The sequence below is a fragment of the Thamnophis sirtalis genome, unplaced genomic scaffold (genome assembly GCF_051295495.1).
Source record: "Thamnophis sirtalis isolate CommonGarterSnake01/CBP01778 unplaced genomic scaffold, rThaSir2_p1.2 scaffold_5, whole genome shotgun sequence".
Taxonomy (NCBI): domain Eukaryota; kingdom Metazoa; phylum Chordata; class Lepidosauria; order Squamata; family Natricidae; genus Thamnophis; species Thamnophis sirtalis.
This window is the reverse complement of record NW_028261385.1, coordinates 109,389,083-109,410,108: the sequence shown is the minus strand read 5'-3', so window position 1 is coordinate 109,410,108 and position 21,026 is coordinate 109,389,083. Positions and strand designations below refer to the sequence as shown.

The 21,026-nt window shown below is 37.5% G+C and overlaps 1 protein-coding gene across 3 annotated transcripts in view; it reads right to left on the bottom strand.

Moving 5' to 3' along the window:
• Window positions 1-1,559: 1,559 nt before the first annotated feature.
• Window positions 1,560-21,026, bottom strand: part of SIDT1 (SID1 transmembrane family member 1) — a 62,718-nt gene continuing 43,251 nt past the window's right edge. For 2 of the 3 annotated variants that reach the window (XM_087716511.1, XM_014062050.2), the window contains 9 exons: window positions 20,617-20,753; window positions 18,851-18,956; window positions 16,529-16,543; window positions 13,904-13,980; window positions 10,621-10,667; window positions 8,285-8,390; window positions 6,526-6,636; window positions 5,569-5,682; window positions 1,560-3,475 (listed from right to left, as the gene is read on the bottom strand). In XM_087716511.1, coding sequence (XP_087572637.1) covers window positions 3,413-3,475; window positions 5,569-5,682; window positions 6,526-6,636; window positions 8,285-8,390; window positions 10,621-10,667; window positions 13,904-13,980; window positions 16,529-16,543; window positions 18,851-18,956; window positions 20,617-20,753 — 776 coding nt within the window. In that variant the 3' untranslated portion in view covers window positions 1,560-3,412. The remainder of the gene's footprint in view (window positions 3,476-5,568; window positions 5,683-6,525; window positions 6,637-8,284; window positions 8,391-10,620; window positions 10,668-13,903; window positions 13,981-16,528; window positions 16,544-18,850; window positions 18,957-20,616; window positions 20,754-21,026) is intronic. The other variant, XM_087716512.1, reaches the window with a different exon arrangement.

Sequence of the window (21,026 nt, the reverse complement as noted above, 5' to 3'; positions counted from 1 at the left end):
TGTTTGCTCTTAAAAGTATTCCCCTATATTTTCAGGATTTACTGAGTTAGAGTTTCTGCAGAAGATGCTAACAAATCAAAGAGTTCATACAAATAGGCCAGATAGTTTAGTTTTACTTTTTTTTCTTCCCTCTTATGAGTTGGCTATTTCTGCTGTTTACAGAAAACAAATTCCTGTAATCATATTCCAAGGATGGAAAAAACCAGGTACTCTTCTTAACCAATTTAAATGCACAGCACGTAGTGAGAATGAAACAGTTGGAAGTGAATTGGACAAAAATATATTGACTGGCAGAGGATACCCAGTTTCCTGAAGAAATTTTCTATGCAATAATGTGTGCTTTTGTGATTTCTGAGTATTAAATGTTTTTTTCTGAAAATGTATTGGAAGAGTCTGATGCACAGATGAAAAGAAAATGCAAGTAAATGGCAGAGTATTTAATTAATAGGAGAACCCGTATTCCCTTTCATTGAGACAGTTGTGCAAAGAGGAAGCCTTGATTGAAGAATATGATATTCTGCATATTGGTTTGTGTAACAATTTTTATGACAAGAGATTAAAAAAAATATTCAGACTTTCACTATGTATTCATATAAACCAATAGCTACTTTCTGAGCATTTATCAGTATTTCTTGTTAGAATTTTTGGTAGATGTCAGTATAGACTATTATTAGTATTTTTCAAGTGTATTTTCATGCGGAAATATATTTTCAATATATCTCTTGGTATTGTCTGCAGTGGTAAAATTGCTACTGCAGATAAATTACCTTAGTTTTGATTATTAACAAAGGGTTGTGTTTAGCAAAAGATCAGCTCTCTAATGAGATTCCATGCATTCTGCAAATCTATTTTTTTTCTTATTTCAGATAATAGTGCCCTTCAAAATAATTTAAAAATGGCATGAAGGAATCTTTAAAGAATGCCTTTAACATTTTGAAATTATTAAAATGTTAGTATTCTGTCAATTTATCTGAAACTATTTCAGGATTCTAATTTCAAATTTCCCATTGTATGATCTCATAAATTCTGTGATCTTATCATATTGTCTTATTGACACAGATGTGTTTTGAAGCTTCTCATATGCTAGAAAAGCTCATAAAGCATTGGGGACTTCTGAGGTTTATAAACTCCATTAGATGTCAATTTTTGGATGCATGAGGAATTGATCTTTTCTTATTACTAAGGTGCAATAGAATACAATAGTGGCTGAATCAGTGAAAAAACAGAAGCTATAGATCACATGTTTATAATACCTTAGGATTTCTGTTGGGTATAGGTAGTCACACCTTGTTCTTTTAATGGGAACAGATAAAGAAAACTTCTTGTCACACTGCACAGGAGCCTATAGGTTTATGTCCTACAGTCATACTTTTCTTTTGCTGCTGTCCTTCATGACAGTTTCCTTGTGCACATAGAAGAATTGTCTAAGCTCCCTCCTGTTTTGAAATTAAGATGATTGTGCAACACTTTTCAGCAAATTAAGAATGTATGTTGTTGTGTATTCTATAATATTCTATCCTCTACTTAAGGTCCCCCAGAAATTTTCAAGATCTTGAAGATAAGCTTGTAAAGAATGTTTATTATTGTAAATAAGTTTTTTTTTTATTTTGACATCTTTTTACAAGTTGAATGCATTTGTATGTAAATACCTGCAACCTTGATTTTTTTAAAAAAATTCAGATTTTTATTAAATGTAAAATTATATTGATTGTAAACATTGTATAGATATAAACAAAATAGTATTTTATTTTTAAACATGTACAGTTTGTGCACTATCATTTTGTGTTCTGCTTGTGCTTTGTAATTCTTCCCCTGCAGGAAAAACAAAAAGCAAAAGCAATTATCTTACATTTAAATACCATACCCAAAGTTTAAGATTGTAATTTTTAAGAAGGTAAACAACTAAAAAGTCCAGCAATTTTGTCCCACTAATTTGTTCCAATTTCATTTATCCACCTGCTCAGCCATAGCGAGAACCTCAAAATAGCCAGACTGATTCTTGGACACAACATAGAATGTTATCAATAGTGGGTCAGAGCATTGCTTTGGTTGCTATGCAAGGACAGTAGTTTTCAGATTTATTGATCAGCAACTTGTTTAGGGATAGGGGAAGACATTTGGGACTGCTACATTTTTAGAAAATGTGACTTGGGAGTACAGTGTATTTAGGCTGTGTAATGCTTTGGCTTGATTCCAAAAAGAGACCCATAATAGTGTTTTTCAAACATGGCAACTTTAAGATGCTAACTGGGAATTCTGGGAGTTGACGTTTAGGCATTTTAAAGTTGTCAAGTTTGAAAAACACTGACCCAAAACATGCATTGGAAAAGATATGATTCCTTTGCTGAAGTGCTACATTAGGACTCCTGCACACCCTTGCACCCTTTTGGAATATGATGCAGAATGCCACCCAGGCACGCATAAAAGACCTCTGGATGGGAAAAAAAGTCTCCTTTGTTCTTAGATTTCCTTTAAATATACAGAAGGTTTAACCTAGCGAAAAGCAGAATTCTAGTGTTTAGTATTTTTTTAACCAAAGTGAATTGATAAGAAAATTGGACTGTCATTAGCTGTCAAACAATCATTAAGAGAAAGTCCAAATATACTTAAAGGTTAAACACTTTTAAGTAATTCAAATTGATAATACTGAGACATGCTTTAATTTAAATTTAGCAAAGCATGGCACAAACATCTACACAGCATCCCCTGAATATAATTCTGGGATTAAGCAATAGGGGAGACAATTGGATCTTTTCTGTCTTACCCACATAACAGTTATTTTGCACGATCTTAAATGTATTGCATAAAGTAATTCTGACTAATCAAGCAACAGAACATAAGTACAGTGGAACCTTCATACTCATTAATTGGTTCCAGGAGGCACGATAAGTACCAAACACAATGAGTACCAAACAAATTTCTCCCATAAGGAATAATATAGTGAGTCGCAAGGCAACTGACCCCAACAAATTCTAGCTTATGCATCAAGTACCAAACAAACATGAGTACTGAGATTAAAAAATTGTGTCAAAATGCATTGAGTACCAAATTCAATGAGTTTCAAAGCAATTGAATACCAACGTTCCACTGTAGCCAAAAGGGCTACAGTGTGCATTTGGTAAATTACAAACTCAGAAACTACAATGCTGGGAATAAACCCCATTATAAGAAAGTGAAGAATGGCCTCAGGGAGCCTATGAACACCTCAGCTTGATTAGTCTCAATATAATGCATTATTATACTATAGATCTGATCCAGCTGATGTTGAGGATATGATTTTGCTGTTTTTTTTTTCCTATATGGGAATTGCTTCCAAGAAGGTTCTTTCCAATGTGTACTTGGTGGTCTGTTCTGACTGCTCCACATGGCACATTTCACCGAGAAGGATCAAACACTATAATTATCCTGTAGCTCAAAATACAGGAATCTTGTTCCTTGGCACAGAATCCAAGTCATCATCCAAGGTCAGCAGGCCCTAGAGCAAGAAAATATCACAGGCACATCAAACAATCTGTATGGTTTTTTTTCTTGGTACAAAATGGAATAAGCAGAAATGTCTTATCAGTTTTGTAGTCAGGATAGTTCTCCTGACATGTTACTCCTAGAAATCTGAACAACAGCTATTTTTCCCACTGCACATAATCCTTATTTCAGGATTTGGTGATACAAATACCATACTGTAAGATGTCACTATGAACAGCAAACTGATTTTCTGAGGGCCAAGAATCATGTGTTTTCCATAATTTCTATAATTCCATAAAAACCATAACTTTTATGTTTTGTATTGTACACTGCCCAGATGTGCTCTGTGAGGGAGATGGGTGGTCTCCAAATTTAATATATAAAAGAAACAAAATTATAGTACAGGCATTCTGATGTCTAATGCAAGCATACAAGTCAGAGCAATTAATGTGCTTTCCCTCCCCTGGTGGACACCCATGTAACTTTAATTCTATAAAGAATCTGAGATACAATCTGGTCCAACTGGTGACAAAGGGAAAATAATTTATACTACGTTCAGATTTTCTCATGTGGGAGTTTAAATCAGAAACCTTTAAATGCAACCCAAATAGCTTCTGGAAGTGCTCCTTCCAAGGATATTTCTCCAAGCCAAGAATAACAACAGCAACAACAAAAAGCAAGCTGGCTAAATAGGAGTGTTGTCTAGAGAGATGAGATCTTTCCAAATCTTTTTAGAAGCATCCTCTGGCTTCTTAAATTAACAGTAGTAGAAGGGACACATTTAGGCATGACAGCCATGCTGGCCCAAGAAAGGCTGAATGCATAAATACGCTTTGTATTGGACACTTGTTTGGATGGTGGAGTTTGAGTACATCTTTAGGCAATTGTTTCCATCTTAGTACATGGTTATCAACAGCCAAATGAACTATTTCCACCAGATTAGGATATTCAGCTGTCCCAGAACCCAGCGACTGAAGTTTTATAAGATTTTTTTTCTATTTTGACAATTTTTGTTGGAGGTTATTTCCCCATGGCCTTCCTTCTTAACATGGGTTTAAGTGAAATGTAACAGGAAGGTTGTCTATGTCTGACTCAAATAATGTGTTATTTTTAAAAAAAAATAGGTCTGCAGGGTTTGGGTTTTTTTGGCTTAAATTATTTTTTTAAAGAAAACCATCTTCCCAATAGCAAAACATATTTTTTCTAGCAGTTGTAGTATTTTAATTTAGCCCACACTTAATACCTAAGCACTGTGCAAACAAATAATAAAACATCACAACATATATAATATTCACAAAAATTATCTAAAACACATTTAAGGGTAGCATCTAACATAATTTACTACCACAGAAAATATTGGTTCTTCCCTTTAATTTAATAAAGATAATTAAAAAGGAATACAAGCCCTTTCTTAAAATTGTAAACTCACTTCTCTAGAATGCTCTAAATACTGTTTCTATGACAAGGCCAGAATGGAGAGTTAACCCCTTCTGCGTTTGTAAAACATGGCTCGAGGTATTTTAAAAATAACTGGAACTTGATTCTGACCCTAACATGAATAGGTCTGAACAATATGCTGTTTCCTTAAGTGATCCAATTAAGGTTGGTGGATGAATGGACATATATTGTGTTTCCCTGAAAATAAGACCCAGTCTTATTATTTTTCTCCAAAATATGCAGCAGGGTTTATTTTCAGGGAAACACGATCAGGGTGATCAGAGGGGCTGGGCGCCCCACCACTGAGGGTTGCAAATGGTGATCATGTGACTGTGGATACTGCAACCACTGTAAATGTTTCCTGTTTGCCACATGCCCAAATTATGATCACATGGCTGCAAAGATGCTGAAAAAGCTGCAACTTCAAGAATCAGTTATAAATCTCACTTTTCAGAACAATTGGAATTTGAAATGGTCACTTAATGAGTGGTTGATAAGCAAGGGCATATTTGGGGCAAGCATCTCTTTTCATTATGGAAGACAAACCATTTTCATTGCAAGAAAGAAAACATCACAAACTATATGATGTTATACTGCTCGATAGGGCTAGGAATAAATCCTAACATGATTCACTTTAGGACATTATTTTGTTATTAAGAAAAATCTCACCAAGAATGAAAAGAACAAGGCAGCAGCTGAGAGGAAGTGCCAGATATCATGGTCATCAAAGAATCCCAGAACAATACATGGTCGGTTTTTTTCCCGAGACTGGGCTGGAGTTTCCTGGAGGAAATGATGAAATCAGTGAATTCTAGATGTTCCCCAACAGAAAATGCAACCTTATGTCTGATCTAGCCTTATAACTCAGTGATTAAATGCTCTTCTCAACCTAACTATGAAAAGCACAGCAAACTCACTATTCCAATCTAAGGAGGAAACAAGTGGTGAAAAGGCAAAACCAATGAATCAATCTATTAAGGTTTCCTATGTAAGCTGCTCTGAGATTTTTAGAAGGTATTTAATATAAGTAGCTATGTAATAAATATCAAATATAATTAAAATGATAGTACCAACTATATAACGTCCATGATTTTCAAATGCTAAAATGTTCAATAATTTTTCTCAGCAGCATTAATAAAAAGGTTTTTATAAGTAATTGGTGAAACTGAATTACACCAAAAATATGGTTTTGCTTTTTTAATGAGGTGCTCTGGCTTTACCCAACCTTGAATTCAGGTGTGAATTGTCTTTATATATGTAGAAATTTACATTTTGAATGTTAAAGAATGCTTTTAAGAGATGTGTTCTTTATAAATTTTTGAAATGTATTTATATTATAAAAAAGGGAAGGAGAAAAATTGAATAATGTATTTCTATATGACTTAGATTCAACAATAAGTTAAAAGATCACATCAGTTTTATATTAATATTCTATAGATCTTGGCATAAGAAATTAGGTGACAGTGAAGGAAGCCAAAGCTGAATTTTAAATCAAAACAATTTTGATTCTGAAATTTTGCCCATATGTTCTCTAATGTTTCTTTGACTCCTTTCTTTCTGGTAACGTTTGATCATTTCAAATACTCCTGAAGTGTAACAGAAGCAAGAAAAAAGGAAGGAACCTACCTCCCAGCTACTGGGGTTCTGGAAAAAGAAATAAAGAGCTGCAGCCCAAACCACAGCTGTGGCCACAATACAAAAGAGGGGGAAAGGCAATAACTTCTCTGAACTGCGGAGCTGAAGAGACAAAAAGAATAATATTTGAATGGGGGTTTTCTATGAGATGCACATAAAACGGAGAACTGATCAATTTTTTTTTGTTAGAAAAGCTAGCATTTTCTCTTCAAGCCAGTCTAGCTTTCTCTAACTTTGAAGAGCCAGCCTATCCCCAGCCCTTGTTGAAAGGAAGAGGAATCTGCCTGAATTTCTTCTATAGTACCATGTTGTTAGCATTGCTTAGACATCTAAAATGTGCAGATATCCTAAAATGACAGCAGTTCATATCTGGAAGGGGGCTAATCTCATCTTTGACTGGAAGTATGGGGGCTTTCTCTTCCTTCTTTTCACCTGGTATTTCCATATAAGGAGCCTAATGATAATTGTAAACTTTGATAAATTGTGATTCCCCCTTTACATTTGAGGTTGTGGAATGCAGTTAATACCTGTATTTAACTTAATATAATAGTTGATTTGTGCCTTTCCAAGTTTAGATAGACCATATGTACTCTGATTATTCAAAATATGTAGTCTCTGTCTCTTAACAATAACTTCATCATAAATTAATAATATTCACTGAGGTCTCTTATCCAAAGGCTTAAAAACTTGTAATCAACTCTTGAAGGGCATATCTAAAAGATGAGCACCGAGTGAACATATTCTACCATACAATCAGGGGTGAGTTCCTGCCGGTTCTAACCGGTTCCATAAATCTAGCGTGCCGTTTAGAACTGGTTCCACTGGTGGAACGCCCCCTCACTCGCTCACCCCTGGGCCCCACCCATCCGGTCGCCTCTCATCCCCTTGCTCCCCCCGCCCATCCGCACCACGCCTCTAAGAGCCCTATAGAGAGCCCTTGACTCTCTATTGCTGCCTGCCGAGGAGGTAAGCTCTTTGCCGGTGCAATGGCTTTTGGGGGCTAATGGGGCTTGGGTTTCCAGCCTGACAGCCCCCGCTGCTTCTGGACGTCTGTTGCAGTCACGAGGAGAGCATGGAGAAGAGTGTGAAGGTTCTCGGCACTTCAGAAAGCTGCAAGGCTTGGTTTAGCCTTCCTGGATGTCGCAGCAGCAGCCCCAAGCATGCCGATCTTGGCATTTTTCGCATCGGGGCATGCTGCAAGAGAGAGTGACTGAAAACCTTTTCTGGATTGGTGGTGGTGGAGGTGTGGGCCCGTCGCCCCGTGCTCAGCAAAGCAAGTCTGGGGAAGTCCTTTGTGCCGGCCAGAAAAGGTCTTCACTCCCTCACTCCCAAGACTGGCATGCTTGGGGCTGAGACAGAGACAGAAAGAGAAAGAGAGAGAAAGAAAGGAAGAAAGAAAAAAGGAAAAAAAGAAAAGTGGGAGAGAGAGATGAAAGAAAGAAAGAAAGAAAGAAAGAAAGAAAGAAAGAAAGAAAGAAAGAAAGAAAACTTATGACCACAATTGAGCCCAAAAATTTGGTTGCTAAGCAAGAGCGTTGTTAAGTTTCACCACATGTTCCAAGTTGGCCATGCCCACCTGGTCACATGACCACCGAGCCATTCCCACAAAACAGGCCACACCTACGGAATAGGTTCTAAAAAAATTTGAAATCCACCATTGCATACAATAATAATCTAATTCCCCCTTCAAAGCAGTCTTAAGTTTGGCAATATAAAAAATATTAACTAACAAGTAATAAGAACCACTGACCTTCATGATGACATAGAAGGCAAGATATAGCAAAAGATTGCAGATAAAAATGCCCAGCATGTAAGAGGCAAAATCCCTTGGCCGATATACTAGTCCAAAAATTGCACTAAGAGAGAAGAATAAAGACAACATAATCCAAGACGGTTGCACAAAACCATGCAAAGCTGATCCAGATTAATATGTTTAGAACAACTATGATTTTCTAGACAGGAAAATATAACCATGCTTTAATGAATTGTTTTAATTATAGTAGTAAAGCATCTGGATCTACCTGAAAACCAAAGAAAGATCACCCATTTGTCAAAACCTCTTGCCATAAATCCACTAGTTTAATTAAAAATGGCTCCAGAAATGTTCTCTTGTTCTCAGGACAACAATTAGTGAGTGAAGGTTTTGTTTATGATTCGTTTAATTATTATAGAATTTTTGAAATATTTAAACTTGATAAAAAAAAGTTTTGTTTTCACTGAATTGGGTATCAATTTATGTTCTGGAGATGACCACATGAGTGCTAAAGTATATAAAATGTTACTCAAGAGAAACCTGGAAGACAAATATGTAAAAGACTGCATGGTAAAATGGGCAAACATTTTTGGGTATAATATAATGCTTGATAAACATGACAATGTATGGACTAATGGATTAAAATTCACTTTGAATTTTATTTTGAAAGAATTTTTTTTATAAAATGATCTATTGGTATTTGATTCCAGATAGATTAGCAAAAACGTATAGAGGGTCTTGTAATAAGTGTTGGATATGTAATCAAAATCCAGGTACATTTTATCATATGTGGTGGTCCTGCAAATATGTGAAAACATCCTGGATAAACATTATAATGATAATGCAGAAAATATTTAAGATACAAATATTAATAAAACATGAAGCTTTTCTTTTAGGTACTATGGATAAATCAATCAAAAAAACAATCTGGGACCCTATTTCTTTACATGGTGACTGTTGTAAAGATTATATTCGCTAAGCACTGGAAAGAAAAGGAGCTGCTGACTGTTGAAGACTGGATTTTAAAAATTGACTGAATTAGCAGAGATGGCAAAATTAACTGCCTTGATGAGATATAATGGACTAGGCAGTTTTATAAGAGACTGGAAGCTGTTTATGGACTTGCTTCTTGTTAAATACAGTAACAGTTGGTTGACAGAGGAATTTGAAGACTAGTGTAATACAGTATTTGAGCTAACATGTTGACTTTTTTCTTTCTTTCACTTTTTATATATATTAGATGCTAGGTCAATTCAATTATTACCTAGAGTCCTCCTCATCTGAAATATTTATGTATATAATATATTTTTCTTGTTAAATAAGGATGAGAAAGTTTATAACTTTCATAACTTTCATTTGTAAGTTTATAACTATTTGCAGACCTATTATGTAAGGGGAGAATTTATCAGGTATTTTTAAATTATTTCTTTTCAACATTCAACCAGGGTGGATTTTTTTTTGTTTATTTAATGTTGAATGTTTGCGTCATTTTTTTCTTTTTTTCCTTTTTTGTTGTTATTACTGTTGCATAATTTTTTGGGATTTTTATTCCCATTGATAAAACATAATAAATATATATTAAAAATGGCTCCAGAAATCAAATGATTTTCTCCATGACTCCCAGTCACTGCAGAAGCTCTAGCAATTCTAAAGCTTAAGTCAGAGTCACTAGACTTATTCAAGGATAGGCTGTTCCTGAGTCCCTGCTGGGGATGGCAACACCTTTAGGCTTGATTAGGACTTGCCCACAACTGTGCATAGTTGTCAACACATACTTACACTATGAAGGAGTTGATGGGGTAAGTGTAGGTTGTAGATTGCAAATCAGAACTATGTGTGTTGCATGGAGGTGTGTGCCCTAGACACTGATTGATTGAACTAATTTCCTGTTGGGAGGCAGGCAGCAAGGCACACTGTTGTTTGAGTGTCCAAGATATTAATATTCATAGAAATATAAATGCAATAACAATGCAATTGTCTCTGAACAACAGACACATATATTCCCTAGGTGTGCAGTGAAATCTAAATCAAACTTAAGGGGAATGGGGAAAGGAATGAACTAGTATGGATCCCAATAGTTACTAGGGAAGTTAATTCCCTAATGAAGTCTGGTTCCTATGCTGAAATAATCACATTAAGAATTCTGGAATTTCCAGGATGGGGAACAGGGAATGGGAAGAAATTGTTAAATATCTTTAAATAGCCAACTTGAAAAACGTTTTAAAAATAGCAGGCAGCACTATTTCAGAGACAGAGCTTCTTCAACTGACACTTGTATCTCTTGATTTTACAAAATAAATCTACAAACATATAAACATACATTTGCTACTTACAAAGACCAATTAACCAAGTTCCCAACAACAAGCAAAATCATTCTGTCCTAGAGAAGAGAAAGAATAAACAAAAATGAACAATTGAAATCAAATCAGAGCAACATTTTTGTTTCCTGCTTTCAACAGGAAATAACTAACAGTATACTTAAAATTATGTGGATTAAATAAAAAAACTGGAAATGTATAGATCTTAACCAGATTGTGAAGAGAAATTGCTGGGAAGACAAGAAAGAATGGCTAAAACAGAAAGGCATTAAGGGGCAAGAAGCAACAAATCAGAATGATTCCTAAACTCTTTATTACATCTCTAATGAACTGACTGGAATAAGGAATAGCTCCAGTGTTCTGATCAAGATTAAGAATGCACCAACTGGTGGGGAATTCACTCCTCTCAGTGCCTGAAAAGACTTTTTACATAGTTTTCCTTAGACAGCTGCAAAGACAGCTGCCTAAGGCAAGCTGAAAGAAGAACAAGCTGGATTTTAGTGTAGAAGGTCCTGCTGTGAACAAATCTTCACCTTATGAAATATAGAACAGTGCACCGAACAACAAAAACAACTTTTAAAAAAAGTTTGCAACTTTATTGATTTTAAGAAAGCATTTGACAGTGTCCGCTGAGAATCTCTCTGGCAAATCCTACATTTACAGTATATGGTTTACCAACAGTCTTCATTACTATTTTTAAGGATTTACACCTACTATCAAGCTGCTACATTAAGACCGAAAATGGCCATACGATCTTCGAAATTACTACTTAGACAAGATTGTATTCTATCACCACTCCTCTCCCTCGTGGTCCTTGACCAAGGTGGCGCAGTGGTTAAATGCAGCACTGCAGGCTACTGCTAGATCAGCAGGTCAGCGGTTCAAATCTCACCGGCTCAGGGTTGACTCAGCCTTCCATCCTTCCGAGGTGGGTAAAATGAGGACCCAGATTGTTGGGGGCAATATGCTGACTCTCTGTAAACCGCTTAGAGAGGCCTGAAAGGCCTATGAAGCGGTATATAAGTCCACTGCTATTGCTATTGCTATGTTATGCAATAAAAATCCCACATTGGGAAAGGCATTTATTATTCTGACCAAGACTATCTTGGCAACCTGGATTTTGCAGATGATATTGTCCTACAAGAGGAAGGCAAGATGAAACTACAAGAGATGACTGCCTTAGATAAAGATGAAGACAAAATTGGCCTCAGGATAAGTGCCAAGAAATCAAAGATCATGTATGTGATTCTACTGCACAGATACAGAGAATCACACTTGGATCACAGTGACTTGAGGAAATAGGAAGGTTTACCTATTTGGGTAGTGTAATCGCCTGAAATGGGATGCAGAGATAGACATAAGGTGCTGCATTGGAAAAGCAACAGCTGTTTTACAGAAGATAAATAAAGTCTGGTCCTTGTCATCTATATCACTAAAACATAAACTCCATTTGCTCATCTCTATAGTGATCCCGACAGCCATTTATGCCAGCAGGATTTGGAAGGCATTAGCAAGTATTAACAAGAGACTTAACGTCTTTCAAGAAAGATGCCTTCGCTGAATCCTAATGATTCACTATTTTGATCATATTACTAATGAAGTAATATGGTTTCTCCTGCACACTTCATAACATTTTTACATGCAGAAGACTGCAGCTTGCAGGTCTTATTTTCCACATGGAGAACAATCAAATCTCAAAAGTTGGCAATGAGATGGACACTCCCCCCTCATGCCAAACAATCAAGAGGATGCCCTCAAAAAAAGGTGAAGAATGTTCATTCTTAAATACTCTAAACAGCACACAGGAAGATGCTGAAACACTTGCCCATGACTGAAAATGCTGGAGAGGCCTTGCTGCCCAATATGCTGCATAGCATGGGAGGATCTAATGCTAATTCTAATACATGTGATGTGAAGTTGCATATACATTTGCTTTAGCATCATCATAAGCTTTCAGAGCATGTTTGATAATTTAGAAATTTCAACTTGCATTCCATATATGCCATGCAAACCCAAATCACCCTCCATCATCCAGAGTAGTTTGGTCATCTGACTGCAGGAATTAAGTTACAAAATTTATAAAAAAATCATAAGGAGCTCTCTAGTCCAATCCTGAATCCAGATTAAAAGATATCTGAGAAATGTTTTCCCAGTCTTTGCTTCAAAACATTTAAGGGGAAGTTACTATCTCTGTTAGGATATGTTAATTCAAAATCTACCATTTGGTAACTTAATTACATAATCATTATTCAAGGAGAACAGGGTGATGTATCTTTTAAACTGACCTTCGGTCTTCCTTCCCCTGCTGATGAGGAACACCCAGTTTGGCCCTATGTGAGGCAATTACTGTCAGGCCTTCTTCCCAAGACTTCATGTGGCATTCTCCAAATAGGGTGTTCAGAGATAGTGTGAGCCATTCTCATGAATGTATGGTCAGCAGCTGCCTCACATAGAGCCTGGCTGGGCATACCTTGTCAGCAGCAGGAGGAAGATGGCAAAGGTCAGTTGGGAATGGCAAGACTGGCAGGACAAGCAGAGCGTAGGGTGACATGGCTGGTAGGCTGGCATGACCAGTGGAATGCTAGGGAGCAGGCCAGCAAGTTAAATGGAATGGAGAGTGGTGAGAGCACCTGAAGCTTGGTGCTATGGCATTGGATGGTTGGGTGTGACATGGGCCAGGCATGACTCCCTGGTGGCAGTGGAACTTGAGTTGAGAGGCCCAGAATTGACTGCTGAAGGCCCCAGGCTTCTACATCAACCTCAGTGCCACCACCCCAGCTGAGGAGTGTCATTGTGTAGGTAGGGAGACCAAAAGAGCAGAGTTGGGGGAGAGAGATGGGTGGAGGAAGTGAAGTGCCTTTGAGGTTGTAAGTGTGGACTTCTGCCACACACTCATATATCATGTGATGTGGGGGTAACTGCAGTGATAATAACTTCAGGGACTGGGTGTTTCTTCAGTGGCTGAACTTCAAATGGTGACTGAATGAGTGGTCAGATTTTGAGGACTATCTGTGTCCACAGGGGAGAGTGGGCCTCCCACTAAGAATTTTGTCAAGCAGAGAAAGTTCCAGATGGTGGTTCTGAGCAGGTGCATCTCATATGAGACCAGGATAAAGAATTCCAAGTGGAATTCATCTGTAGTTTGTCTAGTCAAAATAATTTCAGAAAATAGATTACTATTGCAGTGGCAAATAATACCATTGTTTTATTTAAACTAATGTGTATGTTTTCAAATGAGAAAGAAAAGCAATTCATAATCTATCAGAGATACCTTCAAGGGACTGAAGGAAGTACTTACCATGTACATGGGTCGGCTGCATTGTTGTATATAATCTGTGTACAATACTATAGCTATACGTTGAAAAATCCCAAGGTCTATGGCAGAAAACAACAAAGGGAATTAAAATATGGCAATCAGCATTTGACTGAGATCATGTTGAGAAGCAAGAGTTGGCGCAAAGTAGATTGGAATCTATTGGAAAATGTTTGACTTTCAGAAAATGATAAAAGATCCTTGACTATCAGTTATTTTAACACTGGTGATAAAAATATGACTTTTTATACTATTATTAGGCAGCTGAAAGCTAGGAAATTTTGAGATAATTAAGAATGGATTTTTGTAGGAGATTATTGTAATCTCAATTATGGATTGGTAATCACAGGCTACAGGCCTAACATTCCTTTTACAACTTCTAGAACACTTCCAGAATATGTAGCCAAAACGTAGTGTGCCTGTGGTGCTCCTCGACAAAATATCCATCCCATTGTGTCCGAATGTCCATCAAGAGCTTACACCGGCCCAATGTCTGATTTTTTTCAACATAGACCACCCTGTCTTTGAATGGGTGGGAAGACTGGACATTAACATTTGTACCACTATAAGTCCATGTATTTGCCATACGCTAAATAAATAAGCAGCAAAAATACCAACTTTCAAGGAATATAGCTTTTCCCAATTTGTTTGCTACATGGCAAACCTTTACAAAAATTTATATAATCATTTCACCCCTTAATCATCTAAATTTAGAAGTAGGATACTTTTAAGTAACATTTCAGTTCCACCTAAAATTATCAGCCTGGTCTTTTACACTCTCTGAGGCTGAAGAAACAGAAAAAAAAATTAATTCTACTGCTTCATGTAAATTGCACATTTTTATATTGTAGAGCAATAATTTGAATGTGACTTATCTCTTGAAGACACATTCTGAGACATGAACTGCTTTCTATAAGCTCTGCTGATACATAAATGTTGACTCTTCTGTGACATAGATAATATGAAATATCAGATACTGTATCATTTTATGAACTAAGAACATGTGCATCTGAAAGCTATCTTTTCCTCTAAGAATCATTGCTACCATTACCCAAGTCTCAGAATACATGATTATGTCAGCTGGTAGTGTCTTCACTATGCCATGCTCCACGTCCTTGCCAGGAAATAACTTTGACCTTCTACTTTCTCAGGTCTTTTCAATGTTTAACTAGAGATGCCATCATTCTATATGACTCAGCTTCCCTATCATTTCTTTTTGGTAGGATGCTTTTTAAAAATCAGGCCCTAGGGAAGCATTTTATATAAACATATCTGCCAGTAAGTTTGCTAAAAGTTGCCCATTTAAAGCATCTCCAACAACGAGCATTCTTGAGAAATAACAGAGTAGTTATGGCATCTGGTTTGTTTTACAACAGGGACGTGCAGTCACTAGAGGCAAGGGAGGCGGAGCCTCACCAGTCTCCTCAGGAAAAAGAAAGAAATTTAAATATTTTTTTTTAAATAATTAAAGCCAAGATAGTTGCTACCAGATTCCAGCTCACAGTGGCTTGGTGTCTGCTTACTGTTAACCAAAGCAGGAGGCGAGAGAACTCGGGGCCTCTTTTCCATAAGGAATTTTTCGCCTTCTAAAAGTTAATAAAGAGTTAAAAGGCGAAGAAGTTCAGATGGAAAAGAGGCACTAATTCTCCCGCCTCCTGATTTGGAAGCAGCCAATTGTGTCTTCTAGAGCACGCTTACGTTGGGCGGGGCGTGCTTCAGAGGAGAGAGGAGTGGGCGAGAAGGAGGAGGCTGCCTCTTTGCTGCAGACCTGGGCGCTTGGCGGCTCCCGCGATGCAAAGTAAGTGCCCCACCATCCCCGATGCTGCCGCCCGCTGCCCCGGCCTGCTTCTCCAGGCTCCGCTGCTGGAAGTCCCGGATCGCCTCTGGGGGAAGGCTGGGTGAGAAGCGGAGCAAAGCTTCTCTGCGGCCTCCCGGCGCTGCCCAGAGGCTCTTGCAGGAGCACATGTCAGCGGCCGGCGGCCTGGAGCAGCCCCGGCTGTGAGACAAGGGAGAACTTAAAGCAGCCGCTGCCGCTGCCGCCACCGCCCCTCCTTCGCCCGGCGGGGTGGTGGTGGCGGCAGCGGCAGTGGCTACTTTAAGTTCTCCCTTGTCTCACATCCGGGGCCGCTCCAGGCCGCCGGCAGCTGACATGTGCTCCTGCAAGAGCCTCTGGGCAGCGCTGGGAAGCCGCAGAGAAGCTTCGCTCCATTTTTCACTCAGCCTTCCCCCAGAGGCGATCCGGGACTTCCAGCGGCGGAGCTTGGAGAAGCAGCGGACGCAGGCCGGGACAGCGGGGGGGCAGCGGGGCACTTTGCATCGCGGGAGCCACCAAGCGCCTTTGCTGCAGACCCGGGCGCTTGGTTGCTCCCGCGATGCAAATTCCCCCCCCCCGCCGAGGCCGACTGCTGCCCTGCTGAGCCTCACCAGGTATCAACCTCACCGCACGTCACTGTTTTACAATATCTATTCAGAAGGCATTGGGGATTCAAGCTATTGACTTTTCCAGAAAAGTCAAAAATCCAGAAAAATGAGCATGCTTCTGAGTCTTGCTGCCAAAGTCCTTTTTTATTTAGTCCAAAGGGAGATGGTTTAACCCCAAATGCTAGTTACCTGGATCAGAGACATCTAGTTCCAAGTGAAGCAGAAAAGAAAAGGGGGAAATGCTTGTGAGAAGAATATATTGACACAGCAAGGGACTTTTAAGGCAACTAGGAGGTGTCCTCAAATGCTTGCCAACCAAAATGTACACACATACACAATTACCAGCTCTATGCTCCCTGTGAAAAGCACTACCTGCTGAAAAGCAATTGTTGCTTTTAGTACACAACACAAATAAATACATATGCTATCCTTTAATGGGTCAGTATTAGGTATTGCATAAAAACGTCAACGTGGATTCTTTGTTCTATTTCTCAACCTGGCTGGCAGGAGAATCCTGGCAGTTGAAGTACATGGATCTTAAAGTTGCCAAGATTAAGAAACAAATGTAAAAAAAAAGGGGGGGGGGTTAAAGAGTAAATCTCATTCTCATAGCTGTTTGAATGCATTGGCTTTCTGAACTTATAACTTATTAATAATTAGAGGTAGTAGATGTAGAGGTAGTTAGGAATTATGTTTTTCTTTTCCAGTCAAAAGACTTACTTTGCATGTCTCTATGTAAATTCTTTCTATTGATTAGACATATATTCTCAAGGTTTTCATCTGTTTCCTTGTTCACTTCTGACTCTGACCTCTGCACTTCATTTACTTATATGGCTCATTTACTCCTCATAATGGACCTACAGGGTTTTAGTAGTTAGCTACTAAATAGCCATTATGCCAGAAACTACAACAGTAATAGGGACACTATGCAAAAAGGTAAATGCATCAACAAAGGAAGACCGGATTTAGTCAAGATAGTAGAAAGATACTTAAGGAGAGTTGCAGATTGAAAATTAGCATTATGTATGGACAATAACTCCACACTAGCAGCTCAGATGAAGATATAAAGGACAGAAAAATCCACCCAAAAACTTCTTTTACTATATAGAAAGATGGATTAGCAAAAAGCAGTTCATAGTTGTTCTCTCAATCACAGAATGTGTATCTTCATCTGTAACATTTTATCTCAATATGTATGTGTATCTACAGCACTACTTTGCCAAAAAAATAACCTGTTACCCAAACAAGTATTGGACTTTGAGATAGATAAGCTGAATTATAGTTGAAGATAACAAAAATTACATTTTGATTTCATGTACAAAGCACAATGATACCAAGTACCATCAAGTGCAAGATACTTTCCAGGATGGACTTGTTGAGCACAAGTATTAACCCACAGGGGAGATAGCAGTTAACATACTCAAGTCATGGTCAAGAGATCAGTTTAAAGGCTTTTCTGAAGCAATGGAAATTATTAACTGGTGCGATAGCCATTGCATGCACCAGCTTTCTGTGTCTATAAATGTATTGACTTCCAGGACAATAAATGTAGAGCTAGAGTGACTTTGCATGTTTATCTGCCTTTTTTAAATCCCAAGAGCTTTTTTTAAACTTTGCATGTCCTTATATAACATACATCTTATTGACTAGGCTGATATTCTCAAAGTTTTTATCACTTTCTTCCTCTCAGTTTATCTATATTTTTCTTCTAATTCTGAACTGAGCAATTCAGTACCTCAGCCAATTAAAAGACAGCACATTATAGTTATAGATAGACTTAAGTAACTTGGTGTCTCTTATCACTAAATAAAGCTAATCTATGTTTCTGTCATGCAAGCAGTCTTCAGGATAATTTCTTTTTAAAGAGTTTTCTTAACTAAATAAAACAAAAAATATTGTATATACTCATGGATAAGTCCATCCGGAGGTAAGTTGACCCTCAATTTTCATGTTTTAATTTTCCCAGTTTACTGTCAAAGGCAAATTTTCATTTTATTTTAATTCAAACTTCAAGGGTTTGCTTCTTCACTGATTGGCTTATCTTTGAGTTTACATAGAGGATATATGGATCTTTCAAAAAACTGAGGGAAAAACTTACCACATATGCAGTAACCAAAATACACCAAAGAAATTGAGTTTGGTAATCCAAACTCAATTTTTTAAGAGTGTTTTGATATTTAAATTCTCAGCTTATCCATGAGTATATATAGCATATAAAATTATAAAAGACTAAAAAAGAAACAAAAACTGACAAGATATACAGTTACATACATACATACATACATACATACATACATACATACATACATATATACATACATCCACAGATGATTATATTAATCAGTTTGGCAAATCTCTAATTTCTTACAAAATTAATACTCTGCTAAGTATATTACTTCTGCAGTAGACTCTTCGAAATATAAAACTACTGTATCTTCTATTCAACAGTGTTTGGGCTAAAATCCTAAAACAATTGGATTTTAATTAGATTTACTTCCAAGTAAAACTTACCTATCTTGAAACGACCCATGTAGTAAATCTGGGTGCTAAGACCAAGAGAGGCCACAACATGGATGATGGAGAAGAGGACCCAAAACCACACATTTTTCCCAAAAACCTTGGAAGGAATAAATAAATAGTTATCCCAATATCAGGCACAAGTACTGTATACTGGCTTTCAAATAAAAAAATTAAAGAATGTATAGTGAACTTTTTCCAACTTAAACTAAGTTTGGTGATCAGAAAGGATTGGTAAGACATGCCAATAAATCAATAATTATCTTAATTAGTAAAATCTAATAGTAATTTAATATTGCAGCTGTAGAATAAGGATGGGAATAGATCATTGTCTAATCATACTCAAATTGCATTTCCAAAAATCTAAATACTAACTAAATATAGATGCAACTTTTGATTATTTTATTAAGGCAATGAGTTGTATTTGAGCTGTAATAGTGAGTTTATTATCATGGTTTATTATTTTTACTTTTTTAAACTGTTTTTACTTGCTGATTTAATAATTTCATTAAATTAGGGACCAAATCTGGATTCTGAGAAAAGCACTCTCTATAATAATTTCTGTCATTGTTATTTAATAATACATAGTTCTATCTTTCATTTTATATATTTATCCAATTTAGGAACTGTCCATCTTATTATTTAAGTGACTCTAAGCAGTTTGTAGATAAAAAGTCATAACGTCATGTAAAAGATACAGTGAAAAATGAATTAAAACAAATAACAAACAGGTAAGAACAAGGTTAAAAAGTAAGTTAAATGGTAGAGGGAGCACTCTCCCACCACCACCACCTCTAAGGTTGTATATCACCTTTTGATTCCCATGTCAGTTGGCAAAGCCAGATCTTCGTGATCTTTTGGAAGTCTGGGAGAGTGGGGCCAACCTTGCCTTTGGGGGCAAGTTAGAGCAAGGGCAATGGAAGATAAGACTCTTCTTAGACCTTGCCAATGAGAATTATTTAACTGATGTATCCATAACATATCTCTATGCCTGACCAGGTGGGAAGGTCGATATAATTTGGATAAGACCAGGTAACCTGGTCCATGCCATGAAAGGCTTTAAAAATGATAACGAACACCTTAAATTGGATCCAGAAGTAAACTGGCACCAATGAAATTCATACAGCAGAGGTATTACATGTGCAATCCTTGGGGTGCCTAGAACTATTCGTGCAGCCACATTCTGCACCAGCTGCAGCTTCTGGATATTCTTTAAGGATAACCCAAATTTTCAAATGGATGGGTTTATCTATAAAGATAAAGATGAAGGTCTTCTCTATCTAGTCATGCCTGACTCTAGATGGCAGCGCTCACCTCTGTTTCTTAGCCAAGGGAGTCAGGCTTGTCCAAAAACACTTGGTCCATGTGGCCAACATGACTATATGCCCACAGGTACGAATAATGCTGTTACCTTCCCACCAATGTGGTATCTATCTACTCACACTTGCATGCTTTTGAACTGCCAAGTGGGCAGGAGCTGGAGCAAGTGTCAGGCACTCATGCTGTGCAGTGCTTGAGTCTCGAACCTAGGCTTTCAGCTTTCCAGCTGACAAGCTCAGTGTCTTTGCTGACCCATTCCACCCCCTTTGCTGAGCCATCACACACCCCTTGAGCTCTATAGCTGCTGGGTTTTTTGCTATTTGGTATCAATGGAATTTAAGTTCATAAGAGTCCATAGAAGTGGTTTTTTTTCAGAAGTTCTGACTTACTTGCCCATGACTCTATGCACAATAGTGCTATTGCATAAGACACAATCTTACCACTCCAAGTACAGCAAGGCAAATAACCACTGCAAAGGATGCATAGGCTGAGTAAGCACTGGCATTGATGTCGGGGTGGCGAGTCTGATAGAGTTTTAGCATACACAATCCTGCAATCATATACATGAAAGATGTGTCTGCCAAAAAAAGAGAAAACAAAATAGTTCTTTTTGTGGTTACTTCTGTTAACATTAAAGAGATAGCTATTGCTCTAGACCAACTATTAACTAATAATATTAATCATTAAAAGAACTGTTGTTGTAGAGGAATGAGATTACTAGAATGAGGCCAGATAATAAAATAAAACCCATTCTCCAGATTGCAATGTTAATTTCAGAGCAAGACTTCTCAGCCCTTTTGATTGTAGGATAAAGACCACGGGAACTAATGACCAAAGGTGTGGGGAACTA